The 27,750-nt window shown below is 49.0% G+C and overlaps 1 protein-coding gene across 1 annotated transcript in view; it reads right to left on the reverse strand.

Moving 5' to 3' along the window:
- armh3 (armadillo like helical domain containing 3) overlaps positions 1 to 27,750 on the reverse strand; it is a 193,922-nt gene that overhangs the window by 100,720 nt on the left and 65,452 nt on the right. The window contains exons 16-19 of the mRNA XM_072479710.1: positions 24,840 to 24,898; positions 23,114 to 23,179; positions 19,857 to 19,926; positions 3,242 to 3,302 (exon numbers count right to left, since the gene is read on the reverse strand). Of these exons, the coding sequence (XP_072335811.1) occupies positions 3,242 to 3,302; positions 19,857 to 19,926; positions 23,114 to 23,179; positions 24,840 to 24,898 (256 nt within the window). The remainder of the gene's footprint in view (positions 1 to 3,241; positions 3,303 to 19,856; positions 19,927 to 23,113; positions 23,180 to 24,839; positions 24,899 to 27,750) is intronic.

Consider the following 27,750-nt stretch of genomic DNA (forward strand, 5'->3'; position numbering starts at 1 on the left):
TCCCAATCCTCAGGTCTGCTGTTTTTTCTGGCCAATTTGTATACCTCTTCCTTGGATATAGGAACAGGAGTAGGTTCATTCCGCCACTTTAGCCTATCCCGCCATTCAATTAGGTCATAGCTGATTGTCTGAGACCTAACTCCAGATACCTGCCTTTGGCCGATGCGCTTAATATCTTTGCTTAACAAAATTCTATCTCAGATTTAAAATTGACAACTGATCTCGCTTCAACTGCAGTTTGTGGGACTTCCAAACCTCTGCCACCCTTTGAGTGTAGAAGTGCTTCCTAACATCTCTCCTGAATGATGTGCCCCTAATTTTTAGACTATGCTCCCCTAGTTTTAGAATCCCCAACCAGTGGAAATAGTTTATCTTTATCTACTCTATCTTTTCCTGATTTCCTTATAGACCATGGTTTGGCCACCTTTCCTGTTATATTTTGCACCAGACAGGAATAAATAATTGCTGCAGTTCACCCATGCACTCTTTGAATGTTTGCCATTGCCTATCCACCATCATCCCATCAAGTACGGGTAGCACGATGACACAGCGATTAGCCTTGCTGCCTCACGGCACTGAGGACCCGGGTTCGATCCCGGCTCTGGGTCACTGACGGTGTGGAGTTTTCACATTCTCCCAGTGTCTACGTGGTTCTCACCCCCACAACCCAAAAAGATGTGCAGAATAGCTGGATTGGGAAACAAGAATTGCAAGAAAAATTTGTGTCTAGGGAGCAGAGTCTGATAGGGGTGACAAGGGGTGGCAAGTGGCAGGATCCCGGGTTCAATTCTGTCCTTGACCGACTGGCTGTGTCGAGTTCGCACTCCCCGTGTCTGCGTGGGTTTCCTCCGGCTGCTCCAGTTTCCTCCCACCGTCCAAAGATGTGCAGGTTAGGTGGATTGGCCATGATAAATTGTCCCTTAGTGTGCAAAGGTTAGGTGGGGTTACTGGCAGGAGAATGGGCCTAGGTAGGGTGCTCTGTCAGAGGGTTGGTGCAGACTTGATGGGCTGAATGGCCTTCTTCTGCACTGCAGCAATGCTTTGAAGGACAAAAGCTTTGTTTTTCCCAATACTTTATCTCCAGGAGGTTGCAACTCACCCAGAACGGACGTCAGACAATTAGACTGAAAAGGAGTCAAAAAAGATGGTTATGAAGAAGAGCTGGGAGTCTGAAATATAAACATCAGAAAAAATTGGATCTGCCCAGTGGGACTGCAAGCATCAGAAAGGACCCAAAATGTCAACTCTATTTATCTCTCCAAACGGCTGCCCGACCTGTTGACTATTTCCAGTATTTCTGTTTCGAATTTGCAGGATCTGCAGGAAGAGCTGCTTGTTGTCAGCATCAATGCATAAGCCGACTCCTTATCAACAGTTGTATCATCAAGAGGCAGGAAATAAATGAGCTTGTAGCAGAGGGCCAAAGAGGAGCTCAGGGGGTCATTGCCCCAGTAAGATTTTTTTGTGGTTGTGGTTTTAAAAAAAAATCTTTATTAGTTTCATAAGTAGGCTTACATTAACACTGCAATGAAGTTACTGTGAAAATCCCCATGTCGCCACATTCCGGTGCCTTTTCGGGTACAGAGGGAGAATTCAGAGTGTCCAATACACCTAACAGCACGTCTTTCAGGACTTGTGGGAGGAAACCGGAGCACCCGGAGGAAACCCACACAGACACGGGGAGAACGCGCAGACTCCGCACAGACAGTGACCCAAGCCGGGAATCGACCCTGGTGCTGTGAAGCAACAGTGCTAACCACTGTGCTACTAACTGCTGTGCAAAGCTGGGTATTTGATTTGAGGGATTCAAATGAAGCTGAAGGAACGGTGAGCACAGGTTTGGAGGCATCAACATGTTCAAGGAGTTTGGCTCAACATCTGAAGAGAGAGAAAGAATCATTTACCATGTTAGGGAGCATGAGAGTTAGAAAGAAAGATTTGGTGGTCAACAGTTTGCTGAGATTGGGTGAAGGGAGTGGAAGGTGGCTCTCAGGTCAAAATAAGCTCTGACATTATACAAAGGGAAATTGGGAGAAAAAGCAGATTAAGGTTCTGGTTCAACACCGGGACAATGAGGGGACAATTTTTGGGAGCTAATCAGCGGGATTCTCCGACCCCCCCGCCGGGTCGTAGAATCCCCGGGGGGGGGGGGGCAGCGTGAATCCCGCCCCGCCGCTCCGACGCCGGCTGCCATATTCTCTGGCGCGGTTTTCAGGCAAGGGTGGGGATCACGCCACGCCGGTCGGGGGCCGTTGGCAGCGCCCCCCCCGGCAATACTCCGGGCCCCAATGGACCGAGCGGCCGTCCGTTTCTGGCCAGTCCCGCCGGCGTGAAATGGACATGGTCCCACATGGCAGGACCTGGCTGGTAGGCCGGCTGGTGCGGTCCTCGGGGGTGCGCCGGGAGATCCGGCCCCGGGGAGGGCCCCCATGGTGGCCTGGCCCGCGATCGGGGCCCACCGTCCTGCGGGCGGGCCTGTGCCGTGGGGGCATTTCTTCCTTCCGTGCCGGCCTCTGTAGGGCTCCACCATGGCCGACCCAGAGAAGACCCCCCCCCCCCCCCTGCGCATGCACTAGAATACGCCGACCGGTCTGCGCATGTGCTGAACCACACCGGCGGTTCTGCGCATGCGCTAACTCGCGCCGACCTTTCGCCGCCTAGCCCCCGGAAGTGCGGAGGATTCCGCAACTTCCGGTTGGCCCGACGCCAGAGGGGTTTGCGCCATATTTTTACGCCGGCGTCGGGCCAATTGGGGGATTCAGGAGAATCCCGCCCAATGTGTCTAAATGCAGTGATATAATACACCCCACAGGAGGTGAACAGCTGCAGAACTATTGTGGTGACAATAAGGGTATTAAAGAGTCATGTTGTGCACAATAATGCTCACATTCATTGGAGCGATCCAGACTATAATTAATCCACTCCCAAGGGATCCAACAAATGTCATCAATGGTACTCTCACAGCCCGTCCTCACCAAGTGCACTGTGGCATTTGGGTAGCCGACCACACACAAACAGAAGGAGCTTTCAGAGTGGCTGGTTACAAAAGCAGAACTCATCAGTCACATTTTCTGCATCTTGATCATTAGCCAGAGACTTCAGAGGACTGTAGAGACGTTCCCCATTAACAGCCTCCCAATGTTTACCATTAGTCTGGCAGAAGGTTTGGGGAGTGACCTTTACAAGCAGGAGGGCTAAATGTATTTGGGGAGGTGCAATAAAGAAATGATGTTCAACTTACATGTAAAGGTCCATGGGGAACTCCTTCATCATGTGTGTGACCATAAATTCCACCATTAGATCTGAAAAACAGTGAGTTAAGCTTTGAAATGTCATAAGGGTTTTACAGCACAGCAAGAGGCCCTTCGGCCCACTGCGTCTGTGCCGCCTTCAAACACCCATCTATTCTAATCCCATTTTTCAGCACCTGGTCCGTAACGTTTTGTGCTGTGGCATTTCAAGTGCCCGTCTAAATGATTCTTAAATGTTGTGAGGGGCATCCACAATGCTACCCGCCTGGCTCCCCTGTCTAAGCTCATCTGTTGCTGAATCCCTCATCATGTTCCTGTTGCTTTCAGACAGGACTATTCCAATGCTCGCCTGGCTGGTCTCCCACCTTCCACACTCCAGAAGCTGGGGTTCAGCAAACCTTCTGCTGCCGACATTCTAACTTGCACCAAGTCTCATTCAATCACCACCCCTGTTCTTGCCGAGTCAGAATTTGTTCCTGGGTAAGCATTGATCTGTCTCCAAAGTTCTACCGGCTCGAAACGTTAACTCTACTTCTCTCTTCACAGATGCTGCCAGACCGGAGTCTTTCCTGCATTTTCGGTTCTTATTTCAAGATTCCAACATCTGCAGCATTTTGCTTTTATTCAAAATTCCCTTCCATCTTCAAATCCTTCTGTGATCTTTCTCTATCCTCTCTCTCTAACCTCCTCCGGCTCCAAGAACACTCAGATATCTGAGCGCCATTAACTCCGGCCTCTTGGGACATCCCCGAGACTCTTGAACATCCCTGATTTTAATCGCTCCACCAGTGGCAGACGTGCCTTCAGCTTCCTGGGCCTAAAGTTCTCCCAACCTCTTCTCTAAACCTCTTCATCTCTAATGCTTACTCTTCTTTTGAGACGCGCCTTAAAACCTACTATTTTATTAACAATCCGGTTATGTTCTGCACTCCCGGGACAAAATAACATGAAGTTGTAGCCCGTGGGGATGAATACGAATAACAACACAGGTTAATTGAGTAGCTGTTAACTCTACAAGGCTTGATTTAGACGGAGGCAAAGCCCGCGAAGCAGCCAATGAGGTCACTAACTATACACGTGACTAGACTATTAAAGTGACCATGCAACAACACAACAACCACCCCAAATGTATAACATCTCTCCCCCTTTTTTATTAAGGTCCTAGAACAACAACTAACCATGGTACTTTTACATAGTCATCAAAACATATATACAAGAGCGAGAGGCAGCTAGGGAGATCGGGGGAGTTAGGGATGGAGGAGGGAACACGGTGCAAAGTGCGGTGGGTATCAATGGGGTCTTCAGGGACTTCTACGAGGAACTGTACCGGTCTGAGCTCCCACTAGAAGAGGGAGGGATGGGTCGCTTCCTGGACTGGCTGGGGTTTCCAAGGGTGGAGGAGGGGCAGGTGGCGGGGTTGGGGGCGCCGGTTGGGTTGGAGGAGTTGGTCAAAGGGATAGGGAACATGTAAGCGGGGAAGGCACCGGGGCCGGATGGGTTCCCGGTTGAATTTTCTAAGAACTATGCGGACCTGCTGGGCCCGCTGTTGGTAAGGACCTTTAACGAGGCAAGGGAAGGGGGTGCTCTGCCCCCGACGATGTCTAGAGCGCTGATTTCCCTGATCCTGAAGTAGGACAAGGATCCCCTACAGTGTGGGTCATACAGGCTGATCTCACTCTTAAATGTAGACACAAAGTTGCTGGCAAAGATTTTGGCCATGAGGATAGAGGACTGTGTGCCGCAGGTCATACACGAGGATCAGACGGGGTTCGTGAAAGGGAGGCAGTTGAACACCAATGTACGGAGGCTCTAGTACAGTGGTGCCTCGGTGTGGTCCCCGATTCGGGGGAACCACCGGTTTGTCCCTGGGAGGATGGACGGAGGGTTGAGCTGGCACAGATTAGGCATTGGAAGGATGGGGGACCTGTTTGTGGACGAGACGTTCGCGAGCCTGGATGAGCTGGGGGAGAAGTTTGGGCTCCCCCCCCCCCCCCCCCCGGGGAACACCTTCAGATATATGCAGGTAAGGGCGTTTGTCCGGCGGCAGGTGGTGGAGTTCCCACTGCTGCCGCCACGCGGGGTCCAGGACAGGGTGCTGTCGGGGGTGTGGGTTGGAGAGGGAAGGATTTCGGCAACATATCAGGTGATGCAGGAGGAGGAGGAGGCCTCGGTGGAGGAGCTAAAGGGTAAGTGGGAGGAGGAGTTGGGTAAGGAGATTGTTGAGGGGATGTGGGCGGATGCCCTGGGGAGGGTGAACTCTTCCTCCTCTTGCGCAAGGCTCAGCCTCATACAATTTAAGGTGCTGCATTGGGCTCACATGACCGGAGCAAGGATAAGCCAGTTCTTTGGGTGCGAGGACAGGTGTGCTAGGTGCTCAGGGAGCCCAGCAAATCACACCCACATGTTCTGGGCCTGCCCAGCACTGGAGGACTTTTGGAAGGGTGGAGCGAGGACGGTGTCGAGGGTGGTACGTTCCAGGGTCAAGCTGGGGGCTCGCAATATTTGGGGTGGCAGAGGAGCCGGGAGTGCAGGAGGCGAAAGAGGCCGGAATTCTGGCCTTTGCGTCCCTGGTAGCCCGGTGAAGGATTCTTCTTCAGTGGAAGGATGCGAGGCCCCCAAGCATGGAATCCTGGATCAGCAATATGGCGGGGTTTATTAAATTGGAGAGGGTGAAATTTGCCTTGAGGGGATCGGTACAAGGGTTCTTCAGGCGGTGGCAACCCTTGCTGGACTTCCTGGCAGAACGGTAGAAGATGGTCAGTAGTGGCAGCAACCGGGGGGGGGGGGGGGGGGGGGGGGGGGGGGGGGGAGAAACAAGCTTCTTTTGAGGCTTATATATTGATAGAAGCATGCAAAAAACTAGACCATCTCACGGAGCGTTAGATGAAGGTCGGACAGCAGCAACAGCAACCCAGGGGGGGATGGGGGGGGGGGGCGGGGAGAGAGGAGGGAGGGAGGGGGAAGGGGGTTTCTCTGGGGGGGCATTTGAGCAAGAAAACACATGAATGATCTGGAAACTGACATATACGGGAAGAATCCAATGTACAAAGTTCTGTATTTTATTGACTTGCCATATTCATGTCTTGCCACGCGAGCTCTCTTTCTTTTCTTTGTTGGGGGGGGGCGGTTTGTTTGTAAGGTGGAAAATATTGTTGAAAAATTCTTAATAAAACATTTTTTTTTTTTAAAAGCATGCGAAAAATACAATTTAGCAGACCACCAAGCTCTGTGCCGATTTTTTAAAGAAAAGTTGCTCTCCCTTTCCCCATAAACCAGGGGCTGGTTTAGCACACTGGGCTAAATAGCTGGTTTTTAAAGCAGACCAAGGCAGGCCAGCAGCACGGTTCAATTCCTGTACCAGCCTCCCCAAACGGGCGACTAGGGGCTTTTCACAGTAACTTCATTGAAGCCTACTTGTGACAATAAGCGATTTTCATTTCATTAGTGTTTATCATTTCCCTTTTGAAAGCTGCCATTGAATCTGTATCAATCACCCTATCAGAATTTGCTTTCCAAATCCTAATCACTGACTGTGTTAAAAAGTGCTTCCCCATGTTGCCAATCACATCAAGTCTATATACCCTTTGGTTTTGACTTTTCAGCCACTGGGAACAGTTCCTCTGTATCTAGTCCATTTAAATACAAAACAAATAGTTCACCTAGCTCAGGTCATGTTGCTGCAACTACTGCTGTCTGATAAGGTGCTACATGAATGGAATGCTTTCTTTTTTCTGTTTTTTTTTAAAACAGCAGAAACAAGAGACCATAAACTACTGCTGTGAGTTCAAGAACCTTCAGAGGTTCAGACTGTGCCGACCCTTACTGAAGTTTGGACACGAGCAAACATGACTCTCTAATGATTCCAGCACCAAATCTTCCATCTCTTTAAAAGGGAAAAATATGGGCCACGATTCTGTCATCACCTCTTGTCTTATTAACAATGTTGAGATAATGTTCTGATACAGCCGTTTGCAAAGTCTTAAAATCACACTCCGATCACAATCCACACAAGGAACCTGGAAAGGCATCAATTGTTTTCATTTCATTCCTGATTAACAGAAGGGTTGCCGTACTGGGGTGTCTGTGATACGAAATCCTGAAAATCCAATTAATAAAAGTATCAGAAAGGTGGGGGTAGGGAGCAACGTGGTTAACAAGGGCTCCAATCAAATGTGGTGTTGAGGTATCACAGAGCTGATAGCTCAAGACTCGATCCCCAACCAGTCTGCACTGAGTTTGATGATCCCAGAAGGGGATGATGGAATAGTTACAGCACAGGAGGAAGCCATTCAGCCCATCAAGTCCATTCCTGCTCTTTGTAAGAGCAACGTAACTAGTCTCGCTCCCCCACTCTACTAACATAGCCCTTTAAAATGTTCTCTTCATTCCTCCTCCAATTCCCTTTTGAAATCCATGATTTGAATCTGCCTCCAGCACTCTCATGCCTCGCATTCCAGATCCTAACCACTCGCTGCACGAAGAAGGTTTTCCTCACGTTGCCGTTGCCCCTTTTGCCAATCACTTTAAACTGGCGTCCTCTGGCTCACGGTCCTTCCACCAGTGGGAACAATTTCTCTCTCTCCAATCTGTCTCGACTGATCATGGTTTTGAACACTTCCGTCACAACTCAAAATCTTCTCTTCCCCGAGGAGAACAACTCCAGCTTCTCTCGTCCATCCATGTAATTGATATAATTGTACTCAGTGCTCCAGAGCAGAAAACAAAGGTTGTGAGGAAAGCCACTCCCGATTGCTAACCACGACCGCAAGTTAAAGCCAGGAGAGAACCGGACCGGGCTTCACTGTGACAACTTTCAGAGATAGTTTGAAGAGAAAGAAAAAATTGCCTATCGCACCTTTCATGAATGATAAGAGCATTGATTTATTCACAGTTTTAGGTGCTAATTTTAATGCAGGTAGCAGAGAGGTAAAAATTATTAAAAGTGTCTTGACTGTGGGAATCCAGGCATTGTTTCAGTCAATGTTTCCCATGATAAATCAGCCATTGTATCCCAGTGGATTCAGCAATAAGAACGTATCAACTAATCATAAGAACATAAGAACTAGGAGCAGGAGTAGGCCATCTGGCCCCTCGAGCCTGCTCCGCCATTCAATGAGATCATGGCTGATCTTTTGTGGACTCAGCTCCACTTTCCGGCCCGAACACCATAACCCTTAACCCCTTTATTCTTCATCAGTTACAGCAAGGTCTCCGGGCCGAGCTGTGGAGTGAGAAACATATCCAGTAATTTACCTAAGACTGCGCGCGCAGATGCTGAGCTAGTATCATCATAGAATTTACAGTGCAGAAGGAGGCCATTCGGCCCATCAAGTCTGCACCGGCTCTTGGAAAGAGCACCCTACCCAAGCCCACACCTCCACCCTCTCCCCACAACCCAGTAACCCCACCCAACACTAAGGGAAATTTTAGACACCAAGGGCAATTTAGCATGGCCAATCCACCTAACCTGCACATCTTTGGTCTGTGGGAGGATACCGGAGCACCGGGAGGAAACCCACGCACAGACGGGGAGAACGTGCAGACTCCGCACAGACAGTGACCCAAACCGGGAATCGAACCTGGGACCCTGGAGCTGTGAAGTAATTGTGCTAACCACTATGTTACCGTGCTGCCTCTAATAGGCGTAATATCCAATGTTTGATTAATAAATCATCCTCTAAGTAACAGAAATCCATTTGAACAAACCAGGAGGTCTCAGCTGAAAATTAGAAACCAATGAGAGTAAATGAGAGATTAAACCAGAGTTAAGAATTCCCTTAAATGTAGGACCTCATGGTCGAGGCCTTGTCCCTGAATTCCTGCATACCTGTATTCTTGAATCATCTATCTGTTTGTTTATGTTTAAAGTGATTTCTTTATGCTTTTATGTTTTATGCTTTTTGCCATGAGTTTGACCCTTTTATGTATTGTTTGATATTTTGTTTCTAAAGTTTTGATTCAGTTCTTAACCAAATGTATTCAGGTAAATAATTAGCAATAAAATCATATTTTGATACCTCCAATCAACCGGAGTATAGACTCTTATTAGAAGGTAAAATAAGAGCCCCAACAATGACCTTGGGATGTCCCCAATTGCTTTACAACCAATGAAGTACTTTTGAAGTGCAGTCTCTGTTTTAATGTAGGAAATGCAACAACCTATTTGTGAACTTCTGGATCCCATAAACAGCAGACTAATGGCCAGATAATCTGCTGCTCGTAATGTTAACTGAGGAACAGACACTGACCCAGGACACGGTTCAACTCCCCTGCTCTTTTTCAAAGTTGTGCCATGGGATCTTTTACATCTACCTTATAAGGCAGATGGGATCCTGGTTTGAAGTCTTATCTAACAGACAGTGCAGCAGTCCCCCCAGTGCCTGGACTGTGTGCTCAGGTTTCTGGAGTGGAATTTGAAACCCTGACTTTGACTCCCGGGTGAGAGCATGATCCACCCCACTGAGTAACAGTTGGCACCACCTAGAAAAGACATTGGCCAATGGCTGTGGTATAAGCAATAGGTTTGTGGAGCTGTACTCCAGCAAACAGTAGCAGCTAAAGGAGACACAATATCACAGCTCGGATTCACTTGAATCATATTGCTTCCACTTCACAATTTTTAAAGTCCCAATGGCAGCAAACACCTTTTTATTGGGACTTGTTTTTCAGGAGTAATCAGTCTGCATTTCAGAAGCATCACAACTTCTGGCCTGGGGTAATACAGGCCCAGTGAGAAAGCAAGTGTAACTTCATTGCGAATTTTTAAAAAAAGAGACAAATCAAAAACTGGTCACATTTACGTCAAACATCAATATTTAGATTTTTATAAAATGAAAGAGACACCAAATTATTCAAGTATTTCAATATCACAGTAATTCTGATTCCTCTTCACGATGTCGACATGTCCCTAATTAGTTTTGTCCTATGTGGTGCCAGAGAAATAGCCACAGCCTCAGTTTGCATGCTGGCAAATTAGATTTAATTAGCATAATTCATTCATGTATATTCATCACAAGCTGCAATGAATAAATCCTTCGGTCTCAAAGTTGGACTTTTTTTAAAGCTTTCGGTGAAAGTCTGTCCTTAATTAACCTGATTTGCATAGGTATTAATCATACACAGCGGGAAGAGCTGGATACTAGTTGATCCCAGCCGTAGCAACACGACAAGGCATCTCAGGACCCTCAAACTGAGGGAGTGTTAAAGCTTCCCACTGCTAAACAGTGGCCCCCATTGGACAAAGAGAGGGGGTGAGGCTCAGTCGGTCAGCTGTGGTGCATTGGGCCGTTCTCTCACCAGGTCCTGGGATCAAGTCTCACCCCAGAGACCTGAACACAAAACCCAGGTTGCCACACCCAACAGCAGTACTGAAGGAGTGTTGCACTGTCGGGGTGGTGGTGGTGGTGGAATCTTTCTGTCGAGATGTTAAACCAGGTGTGTTGTGTGCAAACGTGCACCTGTGTGTGTGCATGTGTGTCTACGCGTGCATGCATGTGCAGCTGCAGTGAGATCTGCCTCAGAGTTAGATGATGCTTCCAGTCTGACTACGATCAATGCAGTGGGTATAGTTTTGATGAGTGAGTGCAATCAATCAGATAACAGCAAAAGCTAAACATAGCTACTCTTTACTCCTGAACGTGCCGGCTCATTTCAGCAGCAGCAGCCATTCTTTCTGAATCAGACCAGACAGTGGGTGTTGACAAGGATATTAAACTATGCAGGGGCATCATGGCTGAGCACAATCTTTACCTTCTCCATGTCCAAATATCATATCAACATCCTGGGGGGGGTTATCATCAACCAGAAACTGATCTGGACCAGCCAAATAAATACGGTAGCCACAAGGGTAGATCAGTGGCAGGGATTTTGTACCAAATAACTCCCCTCCTGATTCCCCAAAGTTTGCTCACCATATAGAAGGTTCAAGCCAGGAGTGTGATGGAATAATCTCCACTTGCTTGGATGATCACAGCTCCAATAACACTCATCAAGCTCAACACCATCCAGGACACGGGGCGGGATTCTCCCCTATGCGGCGGGGCGGGGGTTCCCGGCGGGATGGAGTGTCGTGAACCACTCCGGCGTCGGGCCGCCCCCAAAGGTGCAGATTCCTCCGCACCTTTAATCATAGAATTTACAGTGCAGAAGGAGGCCATTCGGCCCATCGAGTCTGCACCGGCTCTTGGAAAGAGCATCCTACCCAAGGTCGACACCTCCACCCTATCCCCATTACCCAGTAACCCCACCCAACACTAAGGGCAACCATGGCCAATCCACCTAACCTGCACATCTTTGGACTGTAGGAGGAAACCGGAGCACCCGGAGGAAACCCACGCACTCACGGGGAGGATGTGCAGACTCCGCACAGACAGTGACCCAAGCCGGAATCGAACCTGGGACCCTGGAGCTGTGAAGCAATTGTGCTATCCACAATGCTACCGTGCTGCCCTCACCTCGCCTTGCCCTCACCTCACCATGCCCTCGCCAAGCCCGCACCTTTAGGGGCTAGGCCCGCCCCGGAGTGGTTGGCGCCCTGACGGCTGGCGTGGAAGGCCTTTGGCACCACACCAGCCGGGGCCGAAGGGACTCCGCCCGCCGGCGGGTGTACGCGCGTGCGCGGGAGCGTCAGTGGCTACTGATGTCATCCCCGCGCATGCACAGGGAGGGGGTCACCTATGCGTCCGCCATCGGGGAGACCTACACGGCCGACGCGTAGTAAAAGAGTGCCCCCACAGCACAGGCCCGCCCGCGGATCGGTGGGCCCCGATCGCGGGCCAGGCCACCATGGGGACACCCCCCCGGGGTCAGAATCCCGGATCCCGCTCGCGCCGCCAGGTCCCGCCGATAAGGGACCTGATTCAATTCATGCCGGCGGGACTGGCATAGCAGCAGCGGGACTTCGGCCCATCGCGGGCCGGAGAATCGCCGGGGGGGGGGGGGGCCTGCCGACCGGTGCGGTGCGATTCCCACCCCCGCCAAATCTCCGGTGCCGGAGAATTCAGCGGCCGGCAGGGGCGGGATTCACGCCGCCCACCCCCCCCGGCGATTCTCCGACCCGGCGGGGGGTCGTTGAATCCCGCCCAGGGTAACCTGATGATTGGCACTTCATCCACCATTTTAACCATTCATTCCCAATATCGCTGACACATGGTGGTGGGAATGTGTAACACCTACAAGGTGCACTGCAATGACTCACTACTGCTCCTTTGGCCATAACGTCCAAACCTGCGATCCCTACCACAAGGGTGGCAGCAGACGTATAGTGTCATAAATTCCGCTCCAAGCCACCAAACATTCTGACTTGGAAATATATTCCTTCACTGTCGCTGAGTCACAATCTTGGAGCTCCCTCCCTAACACCACACGAGCTGCAGCAGTTCAACAAAGCAGCTTACCACCACCTTGTCAAATTAGGGACGAGCAGTAAATGCTTCTGCAGTTGACAGTGGAAGTCATAGGAATCATAGAATACAATATAATGCAAGAGGCCATTCAGCCCATCGTGCATGTGCCTGGAAAGAGCTATTTAATAATCCCACTGCATCTTATTATTTTTAATAGACCTGAAATTCTTTTCTTCTTTTCAAGTACCCTATATACCTATGTAAAACTTGAATTTTTGAGACTACTTTTTTGGCAAAAATTATGTGTGCGCTCAATTTGGGCCCATACAGCATCCTGCACACAGATTGGACATCTAGCGGAGTCCACTGATTGGCCAGTTCGCCTTGGTCTACTGCTCTGCCGCAGTCGGATTGGTTGCGTTGCTTGGCTCCAAACCCAGCTGCGGTGGAGAGAGTTCTGCAGATTGTTTGGTCTCCTTGGGGAACACTGTGATTTGGGCTGTCTGCAATGACAGTGTTAGCAGATGATGTGGAGATGCCGGCGATGCTCCGGGAATTCTTCCACAGACCCCAAGTGGCCAACAGCGAACCCAAGCAGACTATCAATGAACCGGAACAACAGACCGAGAGATCTGCGGTGTGGCAACCGAAGAGGAAAGAGTCGAATTGGACCCCTCCGGAAGGCCGCTGCCTTAGACTCGACATGTATGCTCAAGCCGTCAGGAGTCGCGTCAATGCCAGATTCATCAGTCGCATTCACAAGACAGCCCCGAACGTCACCCAAGCACAACGCAATGCCATCCGCGCTCTCAAGACCAACCGTAGCATCGTCATCAAACCAGCAGACAAAGGAGGGGCCACTGTCGTACTGAACAGAACGGACTACTGCAAAGAAGTATACCGACAACTGAACAACCAAGAACATTACAGACAGTTACCCGCAGATCCGACCAAGGAACACATCCACCAACTTAACAGACTGATCAAGACCTTGGATCCAGATCTTCAGAGCACCCTACGTGCTCTCATCCCACGTACTCCCCGCATTGGAGATCTCTACTGCCTCCCGAAAATACATAAGGCCAACACACCAGGCCGTCATATCGTTTCAGGCAATGGGACATTATGTGAGAACCTTTCTGGCTACATCGAGGGCATCTTGAAACCCATCGTACAAGGTACGCCCAGCTTCTGTCGCGACACGACGGACTTCCTACAGAAACTCAGCACCCATGGACCAGTTGAACCAGGAACATTCCTCGTCACAATGGACATCTCGGCACTCTACACCAGCATCACCCATGACGACGGCATTGCTGCAACAGCCTCAGTACTCAACACCGACAACTGCCAATCTCCAGACGCAATTCTGCAACTCATCCGCTTCATTCTGGATCACAACGTCTTCACCTTTGACTACAAGTTCTTCATCCAGACGCATGGAACAGCCATGGAGACCAAATTCGCACCCCAATACGCCAACATCTTCATGCACAAGTTTGAACAGGACCTACTCACCGCACAGGACCTTCAACCGACGTTATACACCAGATACATCGATGACATTTTTTTCCTTTGGACCCACGGCGAAGAATCACTGAAACGACTACACGATGACATTAATAAGTTCCATCCAACCATCAGACTCACCATGGACTACTCTCCAAAATCAGTTGCATTCTTGGACACACTCGTCTCCATCAAGGATGGTCACCTCAGCACTTCGCTTTACCGCAAACCCACGGATAACCTCATGATGCTCCACTTCTCCAGCTTCCACCCTAAACACATTAAAGAAGCCATCCCCTATGGACAAGCGCTCCGTATACACAGGATCTGCTCAGACGAGGAGGAGCGTAACAGACATCTACAGGCGTTGAAAGATGCCCTCGTACGAACGGGATATGGCACTCGACTCATCGATCGACAGTTCCAACGCGCCACAGCGAAAAACCGCACCGACCTCTTCAGAAGACAAACATGGGACACAACCGACAGAATACCCTTCGTCGTCCAGTACTTCCCCGGAGCGGAGAAACTACGTCATCTTCTTCACAGTCTTCAACACGTCATTGATGACGATGAATATCTTGCCAAGGTCATCCCCACACCCCGACTACTTGCCTTCAAACAACCGCGCAACCTCAAACGAACCATTGTTTGCAGCAAACTACCCAGACTTCAGAACAGTGACCACGACACCACACAACCCTGCCATGGCAATCTCTGCAAGACGTGCCTGATCATTGACACGGATACCACTATTACACGCGAGAACACCACCCACCAGGTACGTGGTACGTACTCGTGCGACTCGGCCAACGTTGTCTACCTCATACGCTGCAGGAAAGGATGTCCCGAAGCGTGGTACATTGGCGAGACCATGCAGACGCTGCGACAACGAATGAACGGACATCGCGCAACAGTCACCAGGCAGGAATGTTCCCTTCCAGTCGGAGAACACTTCAGCGGTCAAGGGCATTCAGCCTCTGATCTCCGGGTAAGCGTTCTCCAAGGCGGCCTTCAGGACGCGCAACAACGCAGAATCGCCGAGCAGAAACTTATAGCCAAGTTCCGCACACATGAGTGCGGCCTCAACCGGGACCTGGGATTCATGTCACATTACATTCATCCCCCACCATCTGGCCTGCGAAATCCTACCAACTGTCCTGGCTTGATGCAATTCACACCTCATTAACCTGGGGTTACCCCATCTCTGGATCTGTAAAGATTTAATCACCTGCTAATGGTCGCATTCCAAGCATTATTTGGCATCTTTGAATTTGTCTATATATGTGTTTCTGGAACATACCTCTTCATTCACCTGAGGAAGGAGCAGTGCTCCGAAAGCTAGTGACATCGAAACAAACCTGTTGGACTTTAACCTGGTATTGTAAGACTTCGTACAGTGTTAGCAGAGCACAAGGTCTAGAAGCTCTCAATGACAAGCAGGGCGTGTCAACGTCAGGGCTGTCCTGGACAGCGTCTCCTATTATCACCATTTTTGCAGTGAAGGGCGAATGGAAAGTGTGGTAGAGGAGTAGGGGAGAAAGACAGCCTTGGGAACCGAAGCCCAAAAAACTAAGATTGACTTTTACGTGAGGTTTATTCCCTTTTGAAAGCTACTGTTGAATAGTTTCCACCAATGCATTCTGATCACAAATACTTGTGCAAAATAGGAACTCTTCTTAGTTCCCACCAGTTACAGACCATCCAGCTACTGAAAACAGCTCATCTTCATTTACTCTTGTCAAAAAGGAGTTGGGGCCTTTTAATAAGTCCCCTTCAGAACTGGAGGAGAATAACTGTCTCTGTAACCGAGATCGGGTGCCTTGGCGGTGACCTGGGATGAGGGTGTGAAGGGGTAGGGGCCATGCCACATTTTGCATTTACTAGCAGACCCCCCCACAGGAAGCTGGTAAGCTGTTTAAAAGTACAGAATTCAGCCAGAGACATCGAGAATACAAATATTTCCCTAGCAACTCCAAGAATATATTTATATGATAATTGTACAATACACATACCCTTTACAGAGCAGTCAAGCAAAAGACATGTGAAATTTCAATCAAGAGCTGTCGGTGTGTGTGTAACAGCCTCAGGCTTTGATGTGCAGAGGCAGCTGTGAACTGCATTCTCCTATCATTAAATGAGACAGGATGTCAACACAGTTCCACATCAAGTCTGAGGCTGATACCAAAAGCATTCTCTGATTTTTGACAAAGTGAAGTCTTCACTTTCTTCTTTTTTTTCCCCTTTTCCCATCCGGATGGCTCCGGTTACTGGTGGAATGACAGCATCCCTCTCTCAGTTATCTGCTGTGGCTCAACACAGAGCACTCTCGCCTTTGAGTCATATTGGGAGAGGAGCATGGAGAGCTCCCTTCCGTCATGTCAGCCACCATTGCTAAAACAGTTTACCTGGTCATTTCAACATTGCTGATTGCAGGATCCTCCTGTGTGCAGGTTGGCCGCCACATTCCCTTCATTATAACATGTAGCTACACTTCAAAAGTACTTACTTGGCCGTGAAGCAGTTTGCGTTATCCTGACATTGCAAAAGGTTCTTTCTTTCTCTGTTATCTCACACAAGAGATTTTTCTTTATAGGTGAACTCTGGCTATGAGTAATGTTGGGTTATTTGAATGTTATTCAACTTGTTTACGTTGAGACAAGTGAACTCCAGCAAACTTTCCCCTCTCAAGCTCAGGGAGACGGAGACCAATTGCCGTGTCTTTACTGCCAACACCAGACAAATAGCCTCGCTGTGGGGTGCATTGCCACATGCTGCAATTTCCAATGGGTTTCAACTAAGGTTACATGAGGAGAATGCATCCAATCTGCCAGCACTATGGTAACAATACTTCTAACTGGATAAAGCAATATAAAGTACATCTAAACAAGATCCCAACACATTTACAGTTGTGTGTGTGTGTGTGTGTATGTGTGTGTGTGTGGGGGGGGGGAGAGGCTGAACAGGATACATGCCTCCAAGAACATGTTCATTCTTCCCAGCCAATACACTCTTCCCGATCATAGACTTTACCCACTGAATTATTCACCTCCCACACTCTCCCCAAACAGACATTAAATGTGCAATTTGACCTTTTTATGTTCCTGTCTTGGAAAGTGCGATCCCGATGTTACTGCATAAGAGTTCTTGGTGTCTCGGGTAACATAAATGAACGCAAATAGAGGATTGGTTAGCTAAAGGGAAGCTAAGAGTATGGTAAAGTGGGTCATTTTCAGGTTGGCAAGATGTAATCAGTCGAGTGTCACGGGGTGCTGGGATTTCAGTTATTTACAATCTACACCAATGACTTGAGTGAAGGAACCAACTGCATGATAGCTAACTTTGCTGACAACACAATACAGTTAGTAAGTTGTCAAGAGCAGGTAAAGAGTTTACAAAGGGATATAGACAGTTTAAATCAGTGAGCAAATCTTAGGCAGATGACATATAAAGTGTGAACTTGTCAAATTTGGCAGAAAGAATAGAAAAGCAGCAAATTCTTTCAAGGGAGAGAGACTGCAGAACTCTGAGGTACAGAGAGATCTGGGTGTCCTGTTACAGGAATCATAAAATGTTAGTCTGCAGGTACAGCAAATGATTAGGAAGGTTAATGGAATCTTGGTGTTTATTAAGAGGAATGGAATCTGAAAGTAGGGAAGTTATTGCACAGCTTTACAGGACTTTACAAGGCTGAGCAGGTGTGCCCCATACCCACTAGAATTTAGAAGAATGGATTGGATTGGATTTGTTTATTGTCAAGTGTACCGAGGTACAGTGAAAAGCATTTTTCTGCGAGCAGCTCAACAGATCATTAAGTACATGAAAGAAAATAAAATAAAAAGAAAATACAGAATAGGGCAACACAAAGTATACAGCATCGGATGAAGCATACAGGGATGTAGTGTTAATCAGGTCAGTCCATAAGACGGTTGTTTAGGAGTCTGGTAACAGCGGGGAAGAAGCTGTTTTTGAGTCTGTTCGTGCGTGTTCTCAGACTTTTGTATCTCCTGCCTGATGAAAGAAGTTGGAAGAGTGAGTAAGCCGGGTGGGAGGGGTCTTTGATTATACTGCCCGCTTTCCCCAGGCAGCGGGAGGTGTAGATGGAGTCAATGGATGGGTGGTAGGTTCGTGTGATGGACTGGGCGGTGTTCACGACTCTCTGAAGTTTCTTGCGGTCTTGGGCCGAGCAGTTGCCATACCAGTCTGTGATGCTGCCAGATAGGATGCTTTCTATGGTCCATCTATAAAAGTTGGTAAGAATCAGTGTGGACATGCCGAATTTCCTTAGTTTCCTGAGAAAGTATAGGCGCTTTGTGCTTTCTTGGTGGTAGAGTCGACGTGGGTGGACCAGAATTTTTGCTGATGTGTACCCCTAGGAATTTGAAGCTGCTAACCATCTCCACCTCGGCACCGTTGATGCTGACAGGGGTGTGTACAGTACTTTGCTTCCTGAAGTCAATGTCCAGCTCTTTAGTTTTGCTAGCATTGAGGGAGAGATTGTTGTTGCTACACCACTCCACTAGGTTCTCTATCTCCCTCCTGTATTCTGACTCGTCGTTATTCGAGATCCGGCCCACTATGGTCGTATCGTCAGCAAACCTGTAGGTGGAGTTGGAACAAAATTTTGCCGCGCAGTCGTGTGTGTACAGGGAGTAGAGTAGGGGGCTAAGTGCACAGCCATGTGGGGCCACAGTATTGAGTATTATTGTGGAGGAGGTGTTGTTGTTCATTCTTACTGATTGTGGTCTGTGGGTCAGAAAGTCGAGGATCCAGTTGCAGAGCGAGGAGCCAAGTCCTAGATTTTGGAGCTTTGATATGAGCTTGGCTGGGATCATGGTGTTGAAGGCGGAGCTGTAGTCAATGAATAGGAGTCTGATGTAGGATTCCTTATTGTCGTGATGCTCTAGGGATGAGTGTAGGGCCAGGGAGATGACATCTGCTGTGGACCGTTTGCGGCGGTATGCGAATTGCAGTGGATCAAGGCGTTTTGGGAGTATGGTGTTGATGCGCTTCATGACCAATGAGAGGTGATCTTATTGAAACATATAAAGGGACTCGACAGTGTGGATGCAGGAAGCCTGTTCCACCTTGTGGGGGAGTCTAGAAATAGGGGGCACAGTTTCAAAATAAAGGGTATCCCACATAAAACGGAGATGAGAATTTGTTCCTCTCAGATTGTCATTGGTCTGTAGGATCCTCCTCCCAGAGGATGGTGGAGGCTGCCTCATTGAATACTTTCACGGTTGAGTTAGACAGACTTTAGATCGACAAGGGAGTCCAGGATTATGGGGGTTAGGGAGGAAAGTGGAGCGGAGTTCACAACCAGATTAGCCATCACCATATTGAATGTCAGAGCAGGCTTAAGGGTTGAATGGCTCTTAATTCTTGTGATGTTCCATGTGGTGCTGTGCAACATTCTTCCCAGACACACTGGGTTCTGCTCTACAATACAGAGGGCCGAGATCTATTGACTGGTTCTTGACAAATAATCCCACAGCAGGGCTGTAGATTTTGAGTTTCCGATGGCATGGGGCCATTCACACCTCGGAATGAGGGACACATGTGAAACTCAGTTCTCTCAGATGGGCTACCCGTAAAGTAACATTAATCCCTGAGCTCAGCAGGCTGTATTCTTAACATTCATCATTTTTAACTCAGAATCCGGTGTCTTGCTTTCTATTTCCGCAGGGTCATTTTTTTAACAAACTCAGATCATCATTCACAGAGGGAAGAGACAAGTAAAGATACTTACCCAAGACAGCACAGACCAGAGGGCGTGAGGGGATGTTCTTCTCTGCAGCCTTCTTCCGATGTCTCATGGGCTAGAAAGTAATTTAAAAGTTACCAGACCGTGGAATAGTCCTTTTATGAGAGGTGAACGTCACCTCCTCGCTCAATCCCTTCACACATGAAACACTGAAATACTGTTATTGCAATACTTGCTGAACTCCAATCAAAATAAACATCTTTTAATAAGTTGAAGACCGACAGAGAAAGTAATAATCAACCAAAAAACAAAGCAGGCCCATGATATCTCCGAGAGGATTAGCAGGGTGAGTGGCGATCAGTAGTCAGGACTCCGATGGCGTCCTCATTCTAGATTTACCTTCTGGTTCTCTCTCAAAATCATGCTCGACTAGCAGAGATTTCCCTGTTCCCTGCTCTTGCTCCCAACTTTTCCATTCAGCTGTAAGTGAGGAAAACGCCCCACAAGGAATGGAAGAGTGTTGGGATCTGTCTTCCAGTGATCAATCCAGGGTTTAGTCAATATCAGCTGCATATTACTGTCCTGGATAAAGCTTGTCAACTTACTCATGGACAAGATGCCTCACGCGCCAGGGGCCTGCCGCACGGCGCCAGGGGCCTGCCGCACAGCGCCAGGGGCCTGCCACACAGCGCCAGGGGCCTGCCACACAGCGCCAGGGGCCTGCCACACAGCGCCAGGGGCCTGCCACACAGCGCCAGGGAGCCGCCGCCTCACAGCGCCAGGGAGCCGCCGCCTCACAGCGCCAGGGAGCCGCCGCCTCACAGCGCCAGGGAGCCGCCGCCTCACAGCGCCAGGAAGCTGCCGCACAGCGCCAGGGGCCTGCCACACAGCGCCAGGGGCCTGCCACACAGCGCCAGGGGCCTGCCACACAGCGCCAGGGGCCTGCCACACAGCGCCAGGGGCCTGCCACACAGCGCCAGGGGCCTGCCACACAGCGCCAGGGGCCTGCCACACAGCGCCAGGGGCCTGCCACACAGCGCCAGGGGCCTGCCACACAGCGCCAGGGGCCTGCCACACAGCGCCAGGGGCCTGCCACACAGCGCCAGGGGCCTGCCACACAGCGCCAGGGGCCTGCCACACAGCGCCAGGGGCCTGCCACACAGCGCCAGGAAGCCGGCGCCTAACAGCACCAGGAAGCATGGCTCAATTCCGACCTCGGGTCACTGTCTGTGCGGAGTCTGCAGGTTCTCACGTGTCTGCGTGGATTTCTTCGGGGTGCTCCAGCACCGTGCTGCCCCCTTAGTGTCCAAAGATTAGGTGGAGTTACTGGGTTACGGGGATAGGGTGGGTGGTGTGGGAGCAGGTTGGGTGCTCTTTCCATGGGCTGGTGCAGACATGATGGGCCAAATAGCCTCCTTCTGCACTGGGGTGATTTTATGATGCTAATACAGCACTAATTTAGTTATGGGATAGCAGTTAATGAGGGGTCATCCAATTTTGGTTCTGATGTCCATTGTTCGGAAAGTGTGAGGGAGCTTTACTCTGTATCTAACCCCATTCTGTACCTGTCCTGGGAGTGTTTGATGGGGACAGTGTAGAGGGAATAGCCAATGTTGTTCCTCTGTTTAAGAAGGGGAGCAAGGATAATCCAGGGAACTACAGCCTTACGTCAGTGGTAGGGAAATTACTGGAGAGAATTCTTCGAGACAGGATCTACTCCCATTTGGAAGCAAATGGACGTATTAGTGAGAGGCAGCATGGTTTTGTGACGGGGAGGTTGTGTCACACCAACTTGATAGAGTTTTTCGAGGAGGTCACAAAGATGATTGATGCAGGTAGGGCAGTGGATGTTGTCTATATGGACTTCAGTAAGGCCTTTGACAAGGTCCCTCATGGTAGACTAGTACAAAAGGTCAAGTCACACGGGATCAGGTGTGAGCTGGCAAGGTGGATACAGAACTGGCTAGGTCATAGAAGGCAGAGAGTACCAATGGAAGGATGCTTTTCTAATTGGAGGGCTGTGACCAGTGGTGTTCCACAGGGATCAGTGCTGGGACCTTTGCTGTTTGTAGTATATATAAATGATTTGGAGGAAAATGTAACTGGTCTGATTAGTAAGTTTGCAGACGACACAAAGGTTAGTGGAATTGCGGATAGCGATGAGGACTGTCAGAGGATACAGCAGGATTTAGATTGTTTGGAGACTTGGCAGATGGAGTTTAATCCGGACAAATATGAGGTAATGCATTTTGGAAGGTCTAATGCAGGTAGGGAATATACAGTGAATGGTAGAACCCTCAAGAGTATTGAAAGTCAGAGGGATCTAGGAGTACAGGTCCACAGGTCACTGAAAGGGGCAACACAGGTGGAGAAGGAAGTCAAGAAGGCATACGGCATGCTTGCCTTCATTGGCTGGGGCATTGAGTATAAGAATTGGCAAGTCATGTTGCAGCTGTATAGAACCTTAGTTAGGCCACACTTGGAGTATAGTGTTCAATTCTGGTCGCCACACTACCAGAAGGATGTGGAGGCTTTAGAGAGGGTGCAGAAGAGATTTACCAGAATGTTGCCTGGTATGGAGGGCATTAGCTATGAGGAGCGGTTGAATAACTTCGGTTTGTTCTTACTGGAACGACGGAGGTTGAGGGGCGACCTGATAGAGGTATACAAAATTATGAGGGGCATAGACAGAGTGGATAGTCAGAGGCTTTTCCCCAGGGTAGAGGGGTCAATTACTAGGGGGCATAGGTTTAAGGTGAGAGGGGCAAGGTTTAGAGTAGATGAACGAGGCAAGTTTTTTTTTTTTTACACAGAGGGTAGTGGGTGCTTGGGTCACTGTCTGTGCGGAGTCTGCACGATCTCCCCATGTCTGCGTGGATTTTCTCCGGGTGCTCAGGTTTCCTCCCACAAGTCCTGAAAGACGTGTTTGTTAGGTGAATTAATTCTGAATTCTCCCTCTTTGTAGCCCAACTGGCGCCGGAGTGTGGCGACGAGGGGATTTCTTGGTAACGTCTCTGCAATGCTAATGTAAGCCTACTTGGGACACTAATTAAGATTATTAGTATTAGAAAGTTCAGGACATCCAGATCAGACAACAACCGAAAATGGAGGGACAGGTTAGCATTTCAGATGGGACTCCACATACACACTATTTCCAGTCAGGACTCAATTTCACTTCACTTGTACTTGATGAATTCTTTTCAGGTTCCTTGGAAAGTTTAGCCATTAAAGAACTATGGCAGCGATGCTGGGAATTTCTACAGTGGGGAATTATTCACCCAGCATCTCAACTCAGTACTCACCATTCTGTGCAAGTTAACCCGGAAGTTCATGTTGTCGTCATGCAGGAAGGCATTCGCGTATTGGTCCTGAAATAGAACAAAACAGAAAGAGTGTAAATCATGGGCTTGCAGAGCAAATGTCACTGCAGCAGTGAGGTCTGTGCCATATTGTTGGGAACACATTAGATGAAACTACTGAATCCATCCTGTACCTGTCCTGGGAGTGTTTGGTGGGGACAGTGTTGAGGGAGCTTTACTCTGTATCTAACCCCGTGCTGTACCTGTCCTGGGAGTGTTTGATGGGGACAGTGCAGAGGGAGCTTCACTCTGTATCTAACCCCGTGCTGTATCTGTCCTGAGAGTGTTTGATGGGGACAGTGTAGAGGGAGCTTTACTCTGTATCTAACCACGTGCTGTACCTGTCCTGGGAGTGTTTGATGGGGACAGTGTAGAGGGAGCTTTAACCTGTATCTAACCCCATGCTGTACCTCTCCTGGGAGTGTTTGATGTGGACAGTGTAGAGGGAGCTTTACTCTGTATCTAACCCCGTGCTGTACCTGTTCTGGGAGTGTTTGATGTGGACAGTGTAGAGGGAGCTTTACTCTGTATCTAACCACGTGCTGTACCTGTCCTGGGAGTGTTTGATGGGGACAGCGTACAGGGGGCTTTACTCTGTATCTAACCCCGTGCTATACCTGTCCTGTGAGTGTTTGATGGGGATTGGATTGGATTGTATTTGTTTATTGTCACGTGTACCGAGGTACAGTGAAAAGTATTTTTCTGCAAGCAGCTCAACAGATCATTAAGTACATGGGAAGAAAAGGGAATAAAAGAAAATACATAATAGGGCAACACAACATATACAATGTAACTACAAAAGCACTGGCATCGGGTGAAGCATACAGGGCGTAGTGTTAATGAGGTCAGTCCATAAGAGGGTCATTGAGGAGTCTGGTGACAGTGGGGAAGAAGCTGTTTTTGAGTCTGTTCGTGCGTGTTCTCGGACTTCTGTATCTCCTGCCCGATGGAATAAGTTGGAAGAGTGAGTAAGCCGGGTGGGAGGGATCTTTGATTATGCTGCCCGCTTTCCCCAGGAAGCGGGAGGTGTAGATGGAGTCAATGGATGGGAGGCAGGTTCGTGTGATGGACTGGGCGGTGTTCACGACTCTCTGAAGTTTCTTGCGGTCCTGGGCCGAGCAGTTGCCATACCAGGCTGTGATGCAGCCCGATAGGATGCTTTCTATGGTGCATCTGTAAAAGTTGGTAAGGGTCAATGTGGCTTTACTCTATCTAACCCCGTGCTGTACCTGTCCTGGGAGTGTTTGATGGGGACAGTGTAGATGGAGCTTTACTCTGTTTCTAACCCCGTGCTGTACCTGTCCTGGGAGTGTTTGATGGGGACAGTGTAGAGGGAGCTTTACTCTGTATCTAACCCCGTGCTGTACCTGTCCTGGGAGTGTTTGATGGGGACAGTGTTGAGGGAGCTTTACTCTGTATCTAACCCCGTGCTGTACCTGTCCTGGGAGTGTTTGATGGGGACAGTGTCGGGGGAGCTTCACTCTGTATCAAACCCGGTGCTGTACCTGTCCTGGGAGTGTTTGGTGGGGATAATATACCAGGATGTTCTATTCTGCATCTAATCCCATGCTGGACCTGCCCTAGGAGTTTTGAATAGGCTACTGTTACAAGTGTTGGAAGAACTCAAAGTAATGCGGGAACGCATGTGGTACAGGTATTTTGTATTTACCTCTGCGATACAGGTAAGGATGATCAGACAGAGTTTGGCACTGTTCAACCGATGCTCATCTGAAAGAAGAATTCATGGAATAGATTCGAGAATTACAAGAGGCGGCAATGGGACATTGATTATTGACTGTGAATAAGATAACCTATCTGTCCCACCAACTTCCGAGATCTCGAACGTGACTTCAGAAGGGAGTAATGGAGAAGGGGAGGGTAATACCAGACAGGTTTCCGCTCCTGATCAATACCTGTGACCGATGCTGAAAACTACATGAGTGCAGAGAAAGGATAGAACCGGTGTGGACACAGTTGTAATGCATCCCACAGCTCAAGTTTAATACTCAAAGCCCACGATCAGGCAATGGGAGAAAGGACTTGTATTTCTGTAGCACCTTTCACAGCCTCAGATCATCTCGAAACGCTTTACTACCAATTAAATCTTTTTTTGAAGTGCGGTCAGTGCTGTATTATAGAAAGCGGGACGGCCAACATGTGCACAGAAAGCTCCGATGAACAGCAGTGAGAGACTGACTAGATCATCTGTTTTCAGCGCCAATGGTTATGGGATGGACTGGGGACATCGGATCGACGGGGCAGCACGGTAGCATTGTGGATAGCACAATTGCTTCACAGCTCCAGGGTCCCAGGTTCGATTCCGGCTTGGTTCACGGTCTGTGCGGAGTCTGCACATCCTCCCTGTGTGTGCGTGGGTTTCCTCCGGGTGCTCCGGTTTCCTCCCACAGTCCAAAGATGTGCAAGTTAGGTGGATTGGCCATGATAAATTGCCCTTAGTGCCCAAAATTGCCCTTAGTGTTGGGTGGGGTTACTGGGTTATGGGGACAGGGTGGAGGTGTTGACCTTGGGTAGGGTGCTCTTTCCAAGAACCGGTGCAGACTCGATGGGCCGAATGGCCTCCTTCTGCACTGTAAATTCTATGATTAAAAAAAATTCTATGACTCTCCAAGCTCAGCATCGAATATTGCCACTGGGCCATTTCCTTCACCCGAGGGGCCACAAGGAGCCTCGGTTAAAAGTCACGTCTAAAGACGGCACCTCTTACAGAGCGGAGATCCTTTAATACTGAGGGCATGGCCAACTGAACCAAGCTGGTGCCTTAATGGGCACCAATGGCGAGGGACTGCACAGCCCGAGGAACCAGTAGCCTAGTGCTTGAATCAGTGCATTCACAGTGAGCGGAAGAATGAGGGTTGGAAACGGATTTTTTATTTTAAAAATCACTTTACAATTGCAACCACCATTTTTTTCAGATCAGTCATTGCTGGCTGCAGATGAGGAGCTCCGAGCAGCATTTACAATACATGCCACTTAAGAGGATACTGCACAGAAACTGGCTGCACTCCAGCAGGATGAAAGCATAAAAGCACAATAACAAGGGAAAACTGAGTCACCAGCACAGAGTTGCTTCTTGTCCTTTACAGCATTTAGAATAATGTGGCACTTCAACGGACTCGCCCTTGCCCTTTCACGAGGCTGGATATGCATTGAGAGCTCACAGGGAGATAATAACAAAAGCTCATTTATATTGGAGAGCTGGCAATGGTAAAGTGTTAAATCCTCAGGCTTTATTCAAGAACAGGGGGGCACTCAAACTGAGGCAATCGCAAGGATTAACAGAGAATTAGATCAACACTCAAAGAACTGAAATATCAAAAGCTGGAAGGGAAAAGACTTGGTGGGGAGCTGGCCTGGGCACAAAGAGTCAAGTCAACTCCCTTCTGTGCTGTGATTTCTATATGCATCCCAGGAATCAGGGATTCTGATATATCACACAAAAGACATGAAGAGCAATATAAATGTTTGAAGCATAACATAATGCGGATATGGTTACAAAGCTGCACTGACTTCGAGGTAGCACAGAAAACAATAAAAGGCAGCAGGAAGCCATGCGGCCCCTGAGGTCTGCCCTGTCATTCACTCATGGTTGACCTTCTACCTCATCATCACTTTCCTATCAAAACTGCCTCCCCCTCCCCAGATTCCTCAATTCCCTCCTTGCACAAAAATCTATCAATCTCTGCCTTCCAAAGATTCACAGGCCTCTCTGTGAAGACATTTCTCCTCAACTCGGCCAAAAAGGGCTAAACCCTACATCCTGTGACTTTGATTCCTGGTTCTGGATTCTCCAACCAATAGCCTCTCAGCATCTAACCCAGTCAAAAGAAGGGCAAACTGAAGCAGGAAAAAAAAAAAAACCCCATCCAGTGATTCTGAGTACTGAAGCCCGGAAAATCTGAAGATGATTTACAGACTTTTGGGGCAGATTTTCAGTTCGCGATCGGCATCAGGGAGAGCGGCGACGCAGGCGGAAAATCCAGAGGGAGTCAGGAAACCCGATTCTCTCCGGAGAGATCAGGTTTCAAGGTTTTCCCCACTCGCCAGCAACGTCACAGTGGATTACAACAGATCATAACATTAACAGGCCTGCACGCCACATTATCCACCCTCAGTAAATATTCATACATCGCCAAAGTGGCGTTACGTCAGCGAAGTACACAACAGCTTTTTTAAAATGAGAAACAGTCATGGGGCTCCCGCCGGAGGCTAAGTCTCATCCCCACAGAGAGAGGGACATACCTGGGCAGTGCCCTGGTACTTCCCCCTGGTACAGGTTAACACTGGCAATGGCAACCTGTACCGAGAGAGGAGAACAGGTAGGGAGGGGAAACTCACAGGCACGGAGAGATGTGGTCACTGAGGGTGGGGGAATGCCGGTGATCTGGAGAGGGGGGTGGTGACTGATTAACACTTCAGTTCTGATCAGGGTGCCATCTCTGTGGAGCAGGCTTCCAGCTCTATCCAGCCCCCACAAGAATGACAGCGTAAAACACGCTCACTTGGTTTTTTTTCTACAAAAGGGGCTCAAAATCTGGAGTGAAAATTCATCTGTGCAGCTG

Source organism: Scyliorhinus torazame, chromosome 16 (genome assembly GCF_047496885.1).
Source record: "Scyliorhinus torazame isolate Kashiwa2021f chromosome 16, sScyTor2.1, whole genome shotgun sequence".
NCBI lineage: Eukaryota > Metazoa > Chordata > Chondrichthyes > Carcharhiniformes > Scyliorhinidae > Scyliorhinus > Scyliorhinus torazame.